This window comes from Coregonus lavaretus, assembly GCF_964263955.1.
Source record: "Coregonus lavaretus genome assembly, chromosome: 39".
Classification (NCBI taxonomy): Eukaryota; Metazoa; Chordata; class Actinopteri; order Salmoniformes; family Salmonidae; genus Coregonus; species Coregonus lavaretus.
The window spans coordinates 5,326,417-5,345,847 of record NC_140026.1 but is presented as its reverse complement, the minus strand read 5'-3'; the positions used below and the strand labels follow the sequence as shown (position 1 = coordinate 5,345,847).

Here is a 19,431-nt window from a genome sequence, read left to right as displayed (position 1 = left end):
GTATTTTCCCTGGGCAGAGATGGCCCAGAATTCTCTTCGCCACTCCTCCACCAACCTAACCCTTTTCCAATGTGTGTTAGGTTACCAGCCGGTTCTGGCACCGTGGCATCAGAGCCAGATCGAGGCCCCTGCGGTGGATGAGTGGGTAAGGCGCTCGGAGGAGACGTGAAACGCTGCACACGTCCATCTGCAGCGGGCCATCCATCGACAAAAAGCGAGCGCCGATCTCCACCGCAGTGAGGGGCCGGTGTACGCACCTGGAGATCGAGTCTGGCTCTCGACCAGAAACCTACCCCTCCGCCTGCCCTGCCGGAAGCTGGGTCGGCGGTTTGTAGGGCCCTTTAAAGTCCTGAGGAGATTGAACGAGGTGTGTTACAGGTTACTACTACCTATTGAGTATAAGAATATTAACCCCTCGTTCCATGTGTCTCTTCTCAGGCCGGTGGTAGCTGGTCCACTCCAGGAAGGTGAGATAGCAGAGACTCCTCCGCCCCCATTGGACATCGAGGGGGCTCCGGTGTACACAGTTCGATCCATTTTGGATTCGAGACGTCGGATGGGGGGTCTCCAATATCTCTTGGAGTGGGAGGGGTACGGCCCGGAGGAGCGGTGCTGGGTGCCGAGGAGGGACATCCTAGACCCGTCTCTCCTGACTGAGTTCCACCGTAGTCACCCTACGCGCCCTGCACCGCGTCCTCCTGGTCGTCCCCGAGGCCGGGGTCGGCGCACGGCTGGAGCCGCGCGTCAAGGGGGGGTACTGTCACGTAATCTGCCGAGGCTGCTCCTCCTCCTTGCTCGGGCAGGTTTCGGCGGTCGTCGTCCCCGGAGTACTAGCTGCCACCGTTGTATGTTTCTATGTTCGTTTGCTTTTGTCTGATTGTTGTACACCTGTGGTTAGTTAGCGTTGATTATGTGTCCTATAAGTTCTCCTTTTTTTAGTCATGTGTTGTTTGTTATTGAGCGTCCTGTCTACGTGTCGGTATTGTTTTTCCCTCCTTGTGGTTTAGGAGAGGTTTTCGCACTTTCCGTGCGCTTATGTAATTTTTCCTGTTTGTTTACGCCTGTGTGCGTATCGCTCGTCTCCGGGCACTTTTGCTCGTATTTCACCACTAAAGACTGTTGTACGAAGCTTCTGTGTCCTGCGTCTGATTCCCGCACCTTCCACATTCAGCACACCTTGACAATTTGAACAGTGAGAGACAGAATAACAACAAAAAAATCCAGAAAAGCGCATGTCAAAAATGTTATAAATTGATTTGTATTTTAATGAGGGAAATAAGTATTTATATAATAAGTACTCCCTGTGGAGTAGGTTCTCCACAGGGTCGATCAGCTTGTGTCTCTTCAGATTCACCACTCTCTGATGAGGCTCCAGATGAGTCTCACAGTAAGAGGTCAGACACACCAGGCAGGACTTCAGGGCCTTGAGCTTTCTTGTAGAACAAACATCACAAGCAACCTCGCCAGGGGCAACTAAGCATTCTGGTATATCGAGTTCTCTCTTGATATGCACAGAGATCTCCTCTATCACAGAGTTGGTAGAGACCTCTGGTCTCACGTAGAATAGTTTCGGACATTTCAGACACTGGCATATCTCACTGTTATCCCAGTGTTCACTAATACAGGCTTTGCAGAAGGTGTGGTCACGAGTGGTAACTGGATCAGTGAACACATTCAGGCAGATAGAGCACAGGAACTGCTCTTCTGGCAGAAGGCGGCTGTCAACATTCAATGATGACATCTCTATGGGGGAGATATGTTACTGTGACTAAATTATTATGGCTCTTGAATCATCCATATACTTTGAGTCCATATACATTTAGCCCATATATCCTACTTTAGGTTGATAAGAAATGACTTCAACGCAATTACTGTGAAAATACACATGTAAATATGTATAGAAAAAAAGTACATGCACAACATTTTAAGCAGATGAAACTGAACTACACTGCAAGCAAAGGCTAGTGCCTGTATCTTCAATAATAAGACTGGTCTCCATCCTGTTGAGAGTGACTGTCACGATCGTCGGATATAGAGGACCAAGGCGCAGCGTGGAAGGTGAACATACTTATTTATTAAATGATACACGAACAAAACAACAAATCGATACGTGACGTCCACAGGTGCAATACACAAACCAACATGGAACAAGAACCCACAAACACTGTGGGAAAACCACCTGACTAAATATGGTTCCCAATCAGAGACAACCAGCAACAGCTGATACTCGTTGCCTCTGATTGAGAACCACTCCGGCCAACATAGATATACAAAAACTAAACTAGACACAACGAGCACAAAACATAAACTCTACACACCCTGGCTCAACTTAAAAGAGTCCCTAGAGCCAGGGCGTGACAGTGACTCACTGTACATGCATGTAACCCAACACTTCTTGCCAATTAACCGAAACCTAAAGTTGAACATCAGTTTCTTTCACTTCATCGTACAAAAGTAAAAAGACAAAAAACTTAGGCCTACCTGTTTTGTATGTTTTCTTTAGCTAGATTTGGCACGGCTCACTTCTCAAACGCAGACAGAAATCATCAGGACAAGAAAGAAAACACACACACACACACACCTACCGTACTCGCTCACTAGAAGATACATGCTGTTCCTTTTAGAAAGGAGAAGGATGAGTACATATTACATAATTTCACTGAAAATGAAACTTAGAACGCTCACTGGAAATGTTCACAGGTGAATCCCGCATAATTAGTTTGAGGTGTAGGATTTTCATACTTTATGATAACAATCTCACACGACATGGAGAAAAGACAAGCATACGCATACATTTATTGTTGAAAATCTATGTCAGTGTTTCTACATAGTATGCAGTACGCATCTGAGAGAGTAGGTTGAATATGCAAATAGGCTTAAAATGTTAAAGGAAAAGGCAGAGAAGAGTACTGTTATAATCATAGATACAATCAAGGCACGGCCACAGCAGGCCTGGGTTCAAATACTAGTTGATGCTGCTGGAGTTGTTCTTTCCTTGTTTACTGTCATCAATTGTACTTTCCCCTCTTGCAAATCTTACAAATGCAAAAATGTTTGAAACTTGTAAATACAGCAGAATTTCACACACACATTTGATGACAACATAACAACTTTATATATTCTTTCATTTGATAACTTTTACCATTGTTTGTTATGAGGAAAAACATTATATATACACACTATATAGGATTGTATTACATTAGAAGAGACTAGTGAGCTGTGCCAAGTAATTTAATTTTGTGCAATATTGAGTATCTGGCCTTTTATGGAGAGTTTATCTTCACTTTGCGGTATTGGACAGAGTCCTCAAATGGTCGTTGTACTTCTTTATCCAATCGATGTAAATGACCAGCGACTCAGACTTCTTTTTCATGCTGTAGAGGTAAAAGTACGGGTAAAGTTTTCTGGTGAAGGACAGGCCAAGAAATGAGTAGAGGTGTGACTTTGCCAGCACATCATAAAAAGACACCTGCCCTTTCTCGTAATCCACATACACGCCAACTTTTCTCGGCATGGGGCTCAGATTGAGGGTGGTAGAGGGTGAAGAACGAGCCTCATACTCCAAGTATCCACTCTTTGACAGAACAAAGAAGCCATGTTGTGAATTCTTTTGAACTGCCTTCTTCCGGTTGACGGCCCTCATGGCAACGCCGACCTCCCACCTCCCACTCACGCCCACCTGGACCTCCCAGTAATGGCGTCCAGAGTTGAAGCCCTTCTCTCCTAAAACCGCTGAGTAGTAGTCAAATCTCTTTGGATTGTCAGACACCGTCTGGGCTGTTTTGGCATACTTTATTCGCGTTCCGCCTTCAGAGAGCTGTAGCCAACGATTTGCAGTGTTGGGGTCCAGAGTGACTTCATCTGAGGAGCAGAGATATGAGCCAATATATCAGTTAGATACAATTTGCACAACTTATAACACAATTATGGGTCATATCATAGTTGTTAATGATCATTTACTTCGTTATCATTTTCAAAAAAAATCCAATTTATATCACCTTTGAACTCTTGCATTCTTGTGAGTTCTGTAAGAAAATAGACAGCACATCATTAAACAATCCAGACAGAATATAATAGGACAGATTTGTGAAAATGCTTCTTTAAAAAAGATTAGTCAAAATTAAATCTTACCTATTTCTGTAAGAACTTTTAGTTCTCCTCTTATGTTCTCCTCAATTTGAGACAAGGCTCTTCTCAAAGTCCCCACACACAGATCAGTGTTAACACTGACCCTGGACCATTTCTTAGTAGATGGAGGGGTGTGAAGGGACGGCAAACTCTACAACCCCAAAACATTTCATAATTATCTAATGAGTTCAGCGAGTTTTCGGTTCATGCATTTACAGTATATTGATGATATAGATTAACCCTAACCCGTTGATGACAGAGGGACACTGACCTGTAGGAGGTGGAGGTGATCCTCAGTGTGTGAGAACTGCTCCAACTCGGTGCTTCTCCTCTGTAGCTCAGTGATTTCCTGCTCCAGCTCTTTTACGAGCCCTTCAGCTCTCCTCTCTGCTGCTTTTTGCCTCTCCTCTATTACCTTGACAAGCTTAGTTCTCCTTTTTTTTATAGACTGTAAAAGTGCAGTGAAAAGCTTGTCACTGTCCTCCACTTCTTTCTCAGTACTTTTCTAATGAAAAAAAGATTACATTTCAAGTTAATTATTTCAAAAGCAGAATATTGGGTTAATACTGTACTGTAAACTGCTTGAATATTGAAGAGACCTGCCATCTGATTAATTGATTGAATAATATCGATTTTGGTTTTTAAAAAATGTATACACATTTTCCCACTGGCTAAATAAACATTATGGTAATCCAGTGTGGTAGTGTAACATGTTTTATTTTTGTCAGAACTTACTTTGCTGAGCTCCACTGAGCGTTTTATCTCCTCCATCTTTGATTGTCTGTCCTGAATCATCTTCTGCACTTCTGACTTAGTGGACCCAAGCTCAGCCTGTGGACAATTCATAAATTATGCATGAAGGAAATTAAAAATAACGATAGAACATTTTTTAATACAAATGTATTACCTTTTGTTTAACTCCCTCCTCTTCAATGGGTACAGTATTGTGACACTTGTGGTCCGTCTCAGTACACAAAACACACACACATGTCTGGTCAGTTCTACAGAACAGCTCCAGGCCTCTTTCGTGCTTCTTACACATCCTGTCCTCCAGGTTCTCCACAGGGTCGATCAGCTTGTGTCTCTTCAGATTCACCACTCTCTGATGAGGCTCCAGATGAGTCTCACAGTAAGAGGTCAGACACACCAGGCAGGACTTCAGGGCCTTGAGCTTTATTGTAGAACAAACATCACAAGCAACCTCCCCAGGGGCAACTAAGCATTCTGGTATATCAAGTTTTCTCCTCTTGATATGCACTGAGATCTCCTCTATCACAGAGTTGGTGGAGACCTCTGGTCTCACATAGAATCGTTTCTGACATTTTAGACATTGGCATATCTCACTGTTATCCCAGTGTCCACTAATACAATCTTTGCAGAAGGTGTGGCCACAAGGAGTGGTAACTGGATCAGTGAACACATTCAAGCAGATAGAGCACAGGAACTGCTCTTCTGGCAGAAGGCGGCTGTCAACATTCAATGATGACATCTCTATGGGGGAAGATATGTTATGATTAAATTATTCTGGCTCTTTAATCATCCATATAATTTAAGTATCTTTTGCCCATATACTTTAGCACAGTATTGATGAGGTTCATAAGAAATTACTTCAACTCAATGACAGTGAAAATACATATGTAAATATGTAGAAAATGTAAGTACATGCACTATACAGAGAAAATGCAGAGAAAACTGAACTACACTGCAAGCAAAGGTTTGTACCTATATAATCAATAATAAGACTGGTCTCCACCCTGTTGAGTGACTCACTGTACAGACATGTAACCAAACACCTCTAGCCAATTAACCAAAACCTCAAGATGAAAAACATCAGTTTCTTTCACTTTTTGTAAGAAAGCAACAACTCGAAAATAACATAATAAGTAAAAAGTATGACAAAATAACATACCTGTCTTGTAATTTTTGTTATTTTTTATTCTATAGCGAGATTTGTCTGGGCTCACTTTTCAAAATGCACCACAAGAATGACAACAGCGAAACACACAGTACAGTATTGTATTCCCTTTACTAAGGGAGGAGGATGAACGCTTGAGAGGGAGGAGCAGAGTGACATCATTTTGCTGAAAGTCAAACTTTAAACTCTCAAACAAAAACATTCCCACGTGAAACCTACATTTTCAGGCTGAGTGTGTTCAAACCTTTCAAAATCTCACAAGACATGGACCAAAGACAAATTGTTGAAAATCATTGGCATATTTTTTCACAATGTAAGTTGAATATGTAAATAGGCATGCAATGCTAAAGTGCAAGTTAGAAAACAGTACTATCATCATCATAGATACATTTAAGGCACGTTCAATTCTAGACCTGGGATGAAACCCATGTCTGTTAGATTCATCTTCACCCTGATATTTAATCTAGATTTTAACCAACAGGAAATATGCCATGAAAAACAAACATAAAAAAAACACAAAGAAAAAACACCCACACTACCTACCAACCTACAAATATTATATGTTAAGGTATTTTCTGCACACAGAATTGTAGTCTTTCAGAGTTGTTTGTCAGAGTTGCAGTCTTTTTCAACAGTGTTCACCTGACATGGCGGATAGGGGGGCTGGACAAGTTTACAACATTTACATCTGCCACTTCGGGCTTAATAGTCTACAGTGCATTCGGAAAGTATTTAGACCCCTTCCCCTTTTCCACATTTTGTTATGTTACTGCCTTATTCTCAAATTGATTAAATTCATTTTCTTCCTTATAGACACACAATACCCAATAACAACAAAGCAAAAACAGGTTTTTAGAAATTGTTGCAAATGTATTCAAACTATAAAAGAGAAATAACTTTACATAAGTATTCAGACCGTTTGCTTTGAGACTTGAAATTGAGCTCAGGTGCATCCTGTTTCCATTGATCATCCTTGAGATGTTTCTACAACTTGATTGGAGTCCACTTGTGGTTAATTCAATTGATTGGTCATGATTTGGAAAGTCAAAGACCTGTCTATATAAGGTCCCACAGTTGACAGCGCATGTCAGAGCAAAAACCAAGTCATGAGGTCGAATGAATTGTTCCGTAGAGTTCAGAGGTAGGATTGTGTCAAGGTACAGATCTGGGAAAGGGTACCAAAACATTTCTGCAGCATTGAAGGTCCCCAAGAACACAGTGGCCTCCATCATTCTTAAATGGAAGAAGTTTGGAACCACCAAGACTCTTCCTAGAGCTGGCCGCATGGACAAACTGAGCAATCGGGGGAGAAGGGCCTTGTTCAGGGAGGTGACCAAGAACCCGATGGTCACTGACAGAGCTCCAGAGTTCCTCTATGGAGATGGGAGAACCTTCCAGAAGGACAACCATCTCTATAGCACTCCACCAATTAGGCCTTTATGGTAGAGTGGCCAGACGGAAGCCACTCCTCAGTAAAAGGCACACGATAGCCCCCTTGGAGTTTGCCAAAAGGCACCTAAAGGACTTTCAGATCATGAGAAACAAGATTCTCTGGTCTGATGAAACCAAGATTGAAGTCTTTGGCCTGAATGCCAAGCGTCACATCTGGAGGTAACCTGGCACCATCCCTACAGTGAAGCGTGGTGGCAGCATCATGCTGTGGGGATGTTTTTCAGCGGCAGGGACTGGGAGGATTGAGGGAAAGATGAAGTCAGCAAAGTACAGAGAGATCCTTGATGAAAACCTGCTCCAGAGCGCTCAGAACCTCAGACCGGGGCGAAGGTTCACCATCCAACAGGACAACGATCCTAAGCACACAGCCAAGACAACACAGGAGTGGCTTCGGAACAAGTGTCTGCATATCCTTGAGTGGCCCAGCCAGAGCCCAGACTTGAACTTGATCAAACATCTCTGGAGAGACCTGAAAATAGCTCTGCAGCGACGTTTCCATATCCAACCTGACAGAGCTTGAGAGTATCTGCAGAGAAGAACGGGAGAAACTCCCCAGATACATGTGTGCCAAGCTTGTAGCGTAATACCCAATAAGACTAGAGGCTGTAATCACTGCCAAAAATTATTCAACAAAGTACTGAGTAAAGGGTCTGAATACTTATATAAATGTGGTATGTTATTTATTTTTTATAAATTTGCAAAAATTCCTTTGTCATTATGGTGTAATGTGTGTAGATTGATGAGGGGGAAAAAACAATTTAATCAATTTTAGAATAAGGCTGTAATGCAACAAAATGTGGAAAAAGTCAAGGGGTCTGAATACTTTCTAAATGGACTGTGTATATAATTTGAACACGGTTTCTCTACCAAGATAATTTGTAAATTTATTTTCTGCACACATAAATGTGGTCTTTCACAGTTGCAGTCTTTCAGAGCTGCAGTCTCTCTCAGCATTGCTTGATCAGAGTCTTGCTATTGGCCGGACAGATCAACATGGTATCCGACTGTTTATCACAACAGTACAAATAAAACAAGGGAAACAACTTCTCCTTAAAGCGGTCCTCCATGAACGTATAGATATGACTCCTCTCCCTCACATTGTAAAACGACACCTGGCCCACCTCACAGTCCACGTACACCCCGACCCTCTTCGGCTTGGGGTCAAGGATCAGCGGTAACGGCGGCGTCGTGGAGGCCCTATACTCCTGACCTTTCTTCATGGCCAGCGCTCAGTAGCCCTGGGAGGAGTTGACGGCGATCCGCCCCTACCTGTTGACCGACCCCTTGGCGACGCCTAGGAACCAGTCATATTTGTCCCCCACCTCTCCACTGCGGTCCCGTCGATGTGAATAGGGGCGTGCTCTCTCTGTTGTCTCCTGAAGTCCACCATCAGCTCCTTTGTTTTAATGAGGGAAATAAGTATTTGACCCCTCTGCAAAACATGACTTAGTACTTGGCAATCACAGAGGTCAGACGTTTCTTGTAGTTGGCCATCAGGTTTGCACACATCTAAGGAGGGATTTTGTCCCACTCCTCTTTGCAGATCTTCTCCAAGTCATTAAGGTTTCGAGGCTGATGTTTGGCAACTCGAACCTTCAGCTCCCTCCACAGATTTTCTATGGGATTAAGGTCTGGAGACTGGCTAGGCCACTCCAGGACCTTAATGTGCTTCTTCTTGAGCCACTCCTTTGTTGCCTTGGCCGTGTGTTTTGGGTCATTGTCATGCTGGAATACCCATCCACGACCCATTTTCAATGCCCTGGCTCAGGTAAGGAGCTTCTCACCCAAGATTTGATGGTACATGTCCCCGTCCATCGTCCCTTTGATGCGGTGAAGTTGTCCTGTCCCCTTCGCAGAAAAACACCCCCAAAGCATAATGTTCTCCAAGGATGTCAGGGACAGGATTGTAGACCTACACAAGGTTGGAATGGGTTACAAGACAATCGCCAAGCAGCTTGGTTAGAAGGTGACAACAGTTGGTGCGATTATTCGCAAATGGAAGAAACACAAAAAAACTGTCAATCTCCCTCGGCCTGGGGCTCCATGCAAGATCTCACCTCGTGGAGTTGCAATGATCATGAGAACTACACAGAATCAGCCCAGAACTACACCGGAGGATCTTGTCAATGATCTCAAGGCAGCTGGGACCATAGTCACCAAGAAAACAATTAGTAACACACTACACCGTGAAGGACTGAAATCCTGCAGCGCCCGCAAGGTCCCCCTGCTCAAGAAAGTACATATACAGGCCCTTCTGAAATTTGCCAATGAACATCTGAAAGATTCAGAGGAGAACTGGGTGAAAGTGTTGTAGTCAGACGAGACCAAAATCGAGCTCTTTGGCATCAACTTAACTTGCCGTGTTTGGAGGAGGAGGAATGCTGCCTATGACCCCAAGAACACCATCCCCACCGTCAAACATGGAGGTGGAAACATTATGCTTTGGGGGTGTTTTTCTGCTAAGGGGACAGGACAACTTCACCGCATCAAAGGGACGATGGACGGGGCCATGTACCGTCACATCTTGGGTGAGAACCTCCTTCCCTCAGCCAGGGCATTGAAAATGGGTCGTGGATGGGTATTCCAGCATGACAATGACCCAAAACACACGGCCAAGGCAACAAAGGTGTGGCTCAAGAAGAAGCACATTAAGGTCCTGGAGTGGTCTAGCCAGTCTCCAGACCATAATCCCATAGAAAATCTGTGGAGGGAGCTGAAGGTTCGAGTTGCCAAACCTCAGGCTCGAAACCTTAATGACTTGGAGAAGATCTGCAAAGAGTAGTGGGACAAAATCCCTCCTGAGATGTGTGCAAACCTGGTGGCCAACTACAAGAAACGTGTGACCTCTGTGATTGCCAACAAGGGTTTTGTCACCAAGTACTAAGTCATGTTTTGCAGAGGGGTCAAATACTTATTTCCCTCATTAAAATGCAAATCAATTGATAACATTTTTGACATGTGTTTTTCTGGATTTTTTTGTTGTTATTCTGTCTCTCACTGTTCAAATAAACCTACCATTACAATTATATACTGATCATGTCTTTGTCAGTGGGCAAACGTACAAAATCAGCAGGGGATCAAATACTTTTTTCCCTCACTGTACATACATACATACATACATACATACATACATACATACATACATACATGCATACATACATATCCTTTTAAAAAATATATATTTCCCTTTATTACTTTCCAACTCCACCACCCCTTCCCTAATTGGAGTAAACTAGTGAACAACAATGTTTAGGCCTCTACTTCCAGCGTATACATACTATATACATTTTACAATAATTATATTTTGTTTGTTTATACTCCTGAACTTCCTCTACCCTCAACCTCTCCGATCATTTTCATGATGTCCATCCGTTTAGCTTCTGTATGCCATATCTTTCTAACTGTGCTCTTTCACAAAAGCTCTCAACCTACAACCTATATACTTATGGACACAGTATGCTTACATTATTAGTTACCTTGTTGTTATTAGTTGTTGTTAGTTGTTATTAGTCCCATCCTTCAACTCCATTCAACACCACCCACCCATCTATCTCTTAACACCATCCATATTGGATTTCTATTTGCCATATATTTTTCAACTGTACTGTGATGTTTTACAAAAGTTCTGAACCTTTCTATTCTCATTGTTTCTACAGATTATGAATTGAAAATAAACATTTTTGCTAAAAGTATTATTATTGATCGATTGACTATGACTTTTCAGATCACCCAGTAATGCTATCTGCAGGGTTAGCTCCAGGTAAATATTGCAATCCTATAGCCATTCTTGGACCTATGTCCAAAAACAAGCTACAAATGGACAGTACCAAAACAATTAATTCTGTCTCTTCACAGTAAAATCTGCAGAGCTGGGAAGATTGTATCCCGCATATAAATAACATTCTATTGGTAGCAAGAATTTTATATAATTTAAATTGAAAAATTCTAAGTTTTGAATTCAGCGTCGTTTTGCGTATCAGTTCATAAACACGATGCCATGGAATCGGTACGTCAAACATCTCTTCCCAACAATTTTGCAATCTATATGGGACGGCTGTCAAACCTTTGGTCCTTAAATGAAACTGTTATACTTTTTTTATTCATCACAGATTTCTTTAACCAATTATGTTCTATAATGCAAGGCCGACAGACAAGTTCCTTACTTTTTCCCCCTTCCACTTTCCTCTTCCATTTTTGCGGTAATGCTGCAATTATTTGGTTGTAATTTTGGGTAGAGCAGACATTTCCATATGTTTTTGTTAGCTGCATGTGCGACATAACTCCACCAGTTCTACCGATGATATCATTTATGAAGATTATACTTTCTTTTTTTTTTTTTGTCAAAAAAAATAAAGGTTTTTTATCAAATAGTATATTTCAGTTTAACCACAATATTTGTTGCATTATTTGCTCTGTCGTTTCTGGAGGATTCATTTGAAATTGCAACCAACTTTCTATGGCTTGTTTTAGAAATAGAAAGAGAACCAGATCGGATTTAAGTCTAACTTTTGTATGATTGAAGCTTTTAGTGATAGGTCTAATGCTTTAAGATTTAATAATTTCTGTCCTCCGAATTCATATTCATTATATAAAATAGGCCTGTTTAATTTTGTCTGGCTTGCCGTTCCAAATAAAATGGAATATTTCTTTCTCATATAATTTAAAAAACTGTTTGCTAGGCGTAGGCAAAACCATAAGCAAATAGGTAAACTGGGATAATACTAAAGAGTTAATCAGGGTGATTTTTCCATAAATTGACAGGTATTTAAAGTGGGGAGAACAAGTATTTGATACACTGCCGATTTTGCAGGTTTTCCTACTTGTAATTTTTATCATAGGTACACTTCAACTGTGAGAGACGGAATCTAAAACAAGAATCCAGAAAATCACATTGTATGATTTTTAAGTAATTAATTTGCATTTTATTGCATGACATAAGTATTTGATCACCTACCAACCAGTAAGAATTCCGGCTCTCACAGACCTGTTTGTTTTTCTTTCAGAAGCCCTCCTGTTCTCCACTCATTACCTGTATTAACTGCACCTGTTTGAACTCGTTACCTGTATAAAAGACACCTGTCCATACACTCAATCAAACAGACTCCAACCTCTCCACAATGGCTAAGACCAGAGAGTTGTGTAAGGACATCAGAGATTAAATTGTAGACCTGCACAAGGCTGGGATGGGCTACAGGACAATAGGCAAGCAGCTTGGTGAGAAGGCAACAACTGTTGGCGCAATTATTAGAAAATGGAAGAAGTTCAAGATGACAGTCAATCACCCTCGGTCTGGGGCTCCATGCAAGACCTCACCTCGTGGGGCATCAATGATCATGAGGAAGGTGAGGGATCAGCCCAGAACTACACGGCAGGACCTGGTCAATGATCTGGTCAATGACCTGAAGAGAGCTGGGACCACAGTCTCAAAGAAAACCATTAGTAACACACTACACCGTCATGGATTAAAATCTTGCAGCGCACGCAAGGTCACACTGCTCAAGCCAGCGCATGTCCAGGCCCGTCTGAAGTTTACCAATGACCATCTGGATGATCCAGAGGAGGAATGGGAGAAGGTCATGTGGTCTGATGAGACAAAAATAGAGCTTTTTGGTCTAAACTCCACTCGCCGTGTTTGGAGGAAGAAGAAGGATGAGTACAACACCAAGAACACCATCCCAACCGTGAAGCATGGAGGTGGAAACATCATTCTTTGGGGATGCTTTTCTGCAAAGGGGACAGGACGACCTCACCGTATTGAGGGGAGGATGGATGGGGCCATGTATCGCGAGATCTTGGCCAACAACCTCCTTCCCTCAGTAAGAGCATTGAAGATGGGTCGTGGCTGAGTCTTCCAGCATGACAACGACCCGAAACACACAGCCAGGGCAAATAAGGAGTGGCTCCGTAAGAAGCATCTCAAGGTCCTGGAGTGGCCTAGCCAGTCTCCAGACCTGAATCCAATAGAAAATCTTTGGAGGGAGCTGAAAGTCCGTATTGCCCAGCGACCGCCCCAAAACCTGAAGGATCTGGAGAAGGTCTGTATGGATGAGTGGGCCAAAATCCCTGCTGCAGTGTGTGCAAACCTTGTCAAAACCTACAGGAAACGTATTATCTCTGTAATTACAAACAAAGGTTTCTGTACCAAATATTAATTTCAGCTTTTCTGATGTATCAAATACTTATGTCATGCAATAAAATGCAAATTAATTACTTAAAATTCATACAGTGTTTTTCAGGATTTTTGTTTTAGATTCCGTCTCTCTCAGTTGAAGTGTACCTATGATAAAAATTATAGACCTCTACATGCTTTGTAAGTAGGAAAACCTGCAAAATAGGCAGTGCATCAAATACTTGTTCTCCCCACTGTATATAAACCGCAGTCATACTTTATCAAATGCCTTTTCGAAGTCTGCTATGAATAGTAGACTGGTATGCCATCCAACCCTGGAGTTTTCCTGGACTTAGAGTCTTTAGTTGCATCCAGAAGTTCCTCCTCTGTAATTGCACCTTCACATGAATCTTTCTGTATGGCTGTTAATTTTACATTATCAATAGAAAAAACATCTCTACAATTAGCTTCAGTTAGAGGAGATGGAGGCGACTGAAACAAAAATATATGCTTAAAGTACTTTGTTTCCTCCTTCAAAATATCATTTGGTGAATCATGGGTGACTCAGTCATTTGCAACCAGTTTCAGTAAATCATTTTTTGGTAGCATTCCTATGTTGAAGATTAAAAAATAATTTGGTGCATTTTTCCCCATATTCCATTCAGTTTGCTTAATTTTTTATAATATATTACACTTGATCTTTCTTGAATAAGTTTCTCCATTTCTTTTTGTTTTTCATCTAATTTATTCTGAGCCTCTATGTTACATTTTTTATTGCTATCTGTTCTGTTAGACCTTCTATTTCCTTTGTTAGTATGGACTCTTTTGACCTAATTTGCTTTTGTTTTAGAGATGAGTACTGAATTGCATGGCCTCTAAAGGCAAATTTAAAAGGTGTCCTATACAATAAGGGGATTTGCTGTACCCATGTTATGTCGGAAAAAAACAGTTATAAATTCCTCTGTCCTAGTTAAAAAACAAGATATCATCCAAAAGGCTTTGATTACATTTGTCACGTTCGTCGGGAACAGAGGAGGACCAAGGCGCAGCGTTGCAGGCAAACATACTCCTTATTTAGCGATATTAAACCAAAACAACAAACGATAACGTGACAGTTCACGGTCTAACACAAACCAACTAGAAACAAGATCCCACAAAACCAACGGGAAAACAGACAGTTTAAATATGGCTCCTAATCAGAGACAACCAGCAACAGCTGACACTCGTTGCCTCTGATTGGGAGCCACTCTGGCCAACATAGAAATAGCACCCATAGAATACACCATAGAACAAAAACACAGAACATACACACCCTGGCTCAACATACAAGTGTCCCCAGTGCCAGGGCGTGACAGTACCCCCCCCTAAAGGCGCGGACTCCGACCGCGTCAACTAAATACCACAGGGGAGGGACCGGGTGGGCACTCCGCCTTGGCGGCGGATCCGGCTCCGGGCCTGATCCCCACTCCCTCTCCAACCCCCCAAAGTATCCCTGGTCCGGTCTGGCCCCGCTGACCGGAGCTGGACTGCACACTGGTGGAGCGGATTGCTCTAGCTCCGGCGTGAAGCAGCTGACTGGTGCCGGACCCGGCACCGGTGGAACAGGCACGGGCCGTGCCGGACTGGCGACGCACACCACTGGCTTGGTGTGGGGAACAGGCACGGGCCGGACCGGGCTGGCGACGCACACCACTGGCTTGGTGTGGGGAACAGGCACGGGCCGTGCCGGACTGACGACGCACACCACTGGCTTGGTGTGGGGAGCAGGAGCGGGCCGGACCGGGCTGGCGACGCACACCACTGGCTTGGTGTGGGGAACAGGAGCGGGCCGGACCGGGCTGGCGACGCGCACCATAGGCTCGGTGCGGGGAGCAGGAACAGGCCGGGCCGGGCTGGCGACGCGCACCATAGGCTCGGTGCGGGGAGCAGGAACAGCCCGGGCCGGGCTGGCGACGCGCACCACAGGCACGATGCGAGGAACAGGAACAGGCCGGACCGTACTGGGGACACACACCACTGGCCCTATGCAGGGATCAGGAACGGGCCGGACCGGACTGGTAACACACCCCAGTACCTCTCGCCATGCCTCCACACTTTCCCTCTCCTCTGTGACCAGTGGCCCCCTTAACCTGGCGGCCTCCTCTGCACACCCGCTGGACCGCTCCATCGCGGCCTCCTGCTGCCCCGTCGTGAGCCCCCCCCTAAAAAATTTCTGGGGGTCTCTCCTCCCCGTGGGCCAGGCCTCTATAGTTCTCACCCAACTCTCTGCTCTTCATTTGGCTTGACCCAGTCGAGACTCTTCCTCCACTGTTCCCAAGTCCACCCTCTCTGCTCTTCATTAGGCTTGACCCAGTCGAGGCTGCCACGGAGATCTGCTAGCGATTCCCCTGGCGATGGCTCCTGGACACGCTGCTTGGTCCAGTTTTGGTGGGATCTTCTGTCACGTTCGTCGGGAACAGAGGAGGACCAAGGCGCAGCGTTGCAGGCAAACATACTCTTTATTTAGCGATATTAAACCAAAACAACAAACGATAACGTGACAGTTCACGGTCTAACACAAACCAACTAGAAACAAGATCCCACAAAACCAACGGGAAAACAGACAGTTTAAATATGGCTCCCAATCAGAGACAACCAGCAACAGCTGACACTCGTTGCCTCTGATTGGGAGCCACTCTGGCCAACATAGAAATAGCACCCATAGAATACACCATAGAACAAAAACACATAGAACATACACACCCTGGCTCAACATACAAGTGTCCCCAGAGCCAGGGCGTGACAACATTTCCACGTGGAAATTCATTAAGAGTAATGTATATGCCAATTATATGATGGTCCGACCGCATTCTGTCCCCTATTAACACTTTTTAAACTTTTGGTGCCAACGAGAATGACATAAGAAAGGAGTCAAGACGACTAGCTTGATTGAGTCTCCGCCATGCATATCTCACTAGATTAGGATATTTAAGCCTCAATATATCTACTAGTTCTAATGTATCCATGACATTCACAATTTCTTGAGCAGCAGTAGTGGTATATTACAGTATTCTGTCTAATGTCCTGTAGTAAGCACATCAATAAAGTTAACACTCTACAACCCTGCCAAGAGGTCCAGTGTGCATACCAAATGACACCCTACTCCCTAATAAGTGCACTACTTTCAACCAGGGCCCTGGTGAAAAGTAGTGCACAACATAGGGAATAGGGTGCCGTTTGGGATGCAGCCGCCCACAGACTCTTTTGCCTTTATGGCTGAGTTCCACACCTTCTGTCAGATGACCATTAGGTTGCCTGAGAAGGATACATTTAGATTGTGTGTTTTTCTACATCTCGATAAAGTTAGGAAAATACTTTGAAGCTAAAAGACGGATCTACCCTACAAAATCCAACAGCCATGTATTGTGTCAACCCTGCTCCCCACATTGGGCCGATGTTCAAAGCAAAATTATATCCTAGAATCCATCAGTGTATTATGTTAACCCTGGTTGTTAAAGGGATACTTCAGGATTTTGGCACCGAGGCCCTTTATCTACTTCCCCAGTCAGATGAACATGTGGATACCATTTTATGTCTGCGTGCAGTTTGAAGGAAGTGGCCAACTAGTTCAATTGCTAACGAGCATTAGCGTAATGAGCTAACGCTAGTCAGCATTGGCTCACGAAACTACGGTACCTCTAACTTCCTTCATATTCGACATACAAACGGTATCCACGAGTTCCTCTGACTCGGACTCTTCATCTGACTGTATTTTTGGCCAAAATCCCGAAGTATCCCTTTAACCCTGTATATGATTTAATCTCTTGTACAGTACAAATCACAACTGTCGACTTGACAACTGGAGCATGTATATGACCCCTGTTTCCTATATACTGTAGTGTACTGCTTTTGACCAGGGCCCGTATTGTCAAAAGTTGTGCGCAATGTAGGGAATAGGGTGCCATTTTCGTCACAGCCAAATAACTCACTTTATTCAGCTCCACTGAATGTTTGATCTCCTCCACCTTCTTCAGTCTTTCCTGGATCATCTGCTGTACATCGATCTCTGTCTTCTTCAGCTGAGCATGATGTGGAAAATGTAGGTGAGAGTTAATTCATCTTACAGTAGGCAGTCTATAGCCTGGTCCCAGATCTGTTTACACAACATGTTGAACATGTTGACAATGACCGACAAGGAGTTGGCATGATAGCACAAGCAGACTGGAATTCAGGGTAGGCGGCCTATTCTCTTTCAACAAAATCTAGGGCTAGGCCTCACAAACTATAGTGTTTTATTGGTGTATTTATGTACCAAATACATTTCACCTCTTCTGAAAGTTAATTTTACAACCTCAATGGCAATCACTGTATGTCGGTTTTATTAGTAGTTGACTATAGATGTCTGAAATCTTCTGGCCATAATGTGATGCAACGTCAAGATTAGACTAGACTATTTTGCTTTCCATGCTACGTGTATCAGGCCTGGACATCAGAAGAGTTGCTATGTCTTTTAAATGTATAAACCAATTCAATGAATTCCAATTCAGTACAGTATAGTCTTTGCACAGGGCAAATCATAACTTCCAGTCTCTCACTGACATCAATGCATGACTAAGAGAAAATTGGATGTCAGGATTTAACCTCAAGTCTAGGGAATTCCTCTCACCTTCTTGTCAGACCACTCCCTCTCCACAGGGACAGTGTAGTGGGCTCTGTGGTCCGTCTCAGTGCACAGCACACACACACACACATCTGGTCCTTCTTACAGAAGAGCTCCAGGAGCCTCTCGTGCTTCGGACACATTCTATCTTCCAGGTTAGCCACAGGTTCAATCAGCTTGTGCTTAGTGAAGCGGGTGTTGTGGTTCTTCATGTGTTCCTCACAGTACGACGTCAGACACATCTAAGAATAATTAATAATAATCATTATAAATTATTACAATTGTATAGGGCTTTTCAGAACAAACAAAAACTTGAAATTGATTTTTTTAAAGCAATTATAACAATAGTCTTCATCATCATCAAAATATAACACACAATACATGTATAAAATATATATATTATCCAAAACACAACAAACAAATCCAATAAGAATATCACCAGGCAGGACTTGACATCCTTCACGCGATCGCCCATGCAGACATCACAAGAAACCTCGCCCCAGGGGCTGTGGGGTGGAGAGGGCAGAGCAAGGGCTGGTGGTGCCTCTGGCTTTTCCTCTGGTTTTGAATCCATTCATTTCTCTGGCTCCTGGCTGGTCATTTGCTGCAGCTGTAGCTTCTGCATCTTTTGATTCAGCCTCAGCTCCTGAAGAAGTTTCTGCTGCTTTTGAACCAGATCCTGCTGTTCTTTCTTCTTAGTTTCCTGCTCAATCTTTTTCTCCTCCTGCGCCATCTTTTTCTGTTCCTCCATCTTCTTTTGTCGCTCACGTTCCTCTTTGAGCTCCTGCTGTTGGAGATGCTCTGCGTTGCTAACCCTGATGTCCTTGAATTGCTCTGTGATCTCCCTCATGACGGTGTTGATGCTAATGTCAGGCCTCTTGAAGAAGGTCTTCTTGCACATGGGGCATTGGAACAGGGCGGTGGTCCTCCAGTAGTCTAGGATGCAGCAGCGGCAGAAGTTATGTCCACGGGATGGAGACAGGGTTGGTGAACACGTCCAGACCGATGGAACAGTGGACCTGCTCCTCTGCCAGATTTCCATTATTTCCTGCAAGGAAAGCCATTACTGGCAGAGAAGACCATGCACAGTCACATTTTACATTGCAGTGTTCTGTAACACTTTATTGACATTGGGATCGTTGTCCAACCTGTGATATCTGACCTGTGAGATGCAGGCCATAAAGCAGG

At 43.6% G+C, this 19,431-nt stretch overlaps 1 protein-coding gene and 1 pseudogene across 2 annotated transcripts; both read right to left on the bottom strand.

Annotated features, from left to right (window-relative positions):
• Positions 1 to 2,054: 2,054 nt before the first annotated feature.
• On the bottom strand, positions 2,055 to 6,133 carry LOC311113136 (zinc-binding protein A33-like). The gene is made up of 7 exons (XM_084156293.1): positions 6,038 to 6,133; positions 5,036 to 5,619; positions 4,864 to 4,959; positions 4,400 to 4,633; positions 4,132 to 4,279; positions 3,999 to 4,025; positions 2,055 to 3,861 (listed from the first exon to the last, which is right to left on the bottom strand). The coding sequence occupies exons 2-7, from the start codon at positions 5,615 to 5,617 to the stop codon at positions 3,281 to 3,283; spliced, it is 1,668 nt and encodes a 555-aa protein (XP_084012419.1). The 5' UTR covers positions 5,618 to 5,619; positions 6,038 to 6,133; the 3' UTR covers positions 2,055 to 3,280.
• Positions 6,134 to 8,442: 2,309 nt separating this feature from the next.
• On the bottom strand, positions 8,443 to 19,307 carry LOC311112665 (zinc-binding protein A33-like; annotated as a pseudogene). The gene is made up of 5 exons: positions 18,849 to 19,307; positions 18,683 to 18,749; positions 18,250 to 18,485; positions 17,573 to 17,662; positions 8,443 to 8,817 (listed from the first exon to the last, which is right to left on the bottom strand). The product of its transcript is annotated as a zinc-binding protein A33-like (transcript).
• Between the last annotated feature and the right edge of the window lie 124 nt (positions 19,308 to 19,431).

Coding starts and splice junctions, on each gene's coding strand:
- LOC311113136 (XM_084156293.1), bottom strand. CDS start 5,617: ATGTCATCATTGAATGTTGACAGCCGCCTTCTGCCAGAAGAGCAGTTC. Junction 4,280..4,399: donor ATCACCTCCACCTCCTACAG/GTCAGTGTCCCT, acceptor TTGGGGTTGTAG/AGTTTGCCGTCCCTTCACAC. Junction 3,862..3,998: donor AAGAATGCAAGAGTTCAAAG/GTGATATAAATT, acceptor TCTGCTCCTCAG/ATGAAGTCACTCTGGACCCC.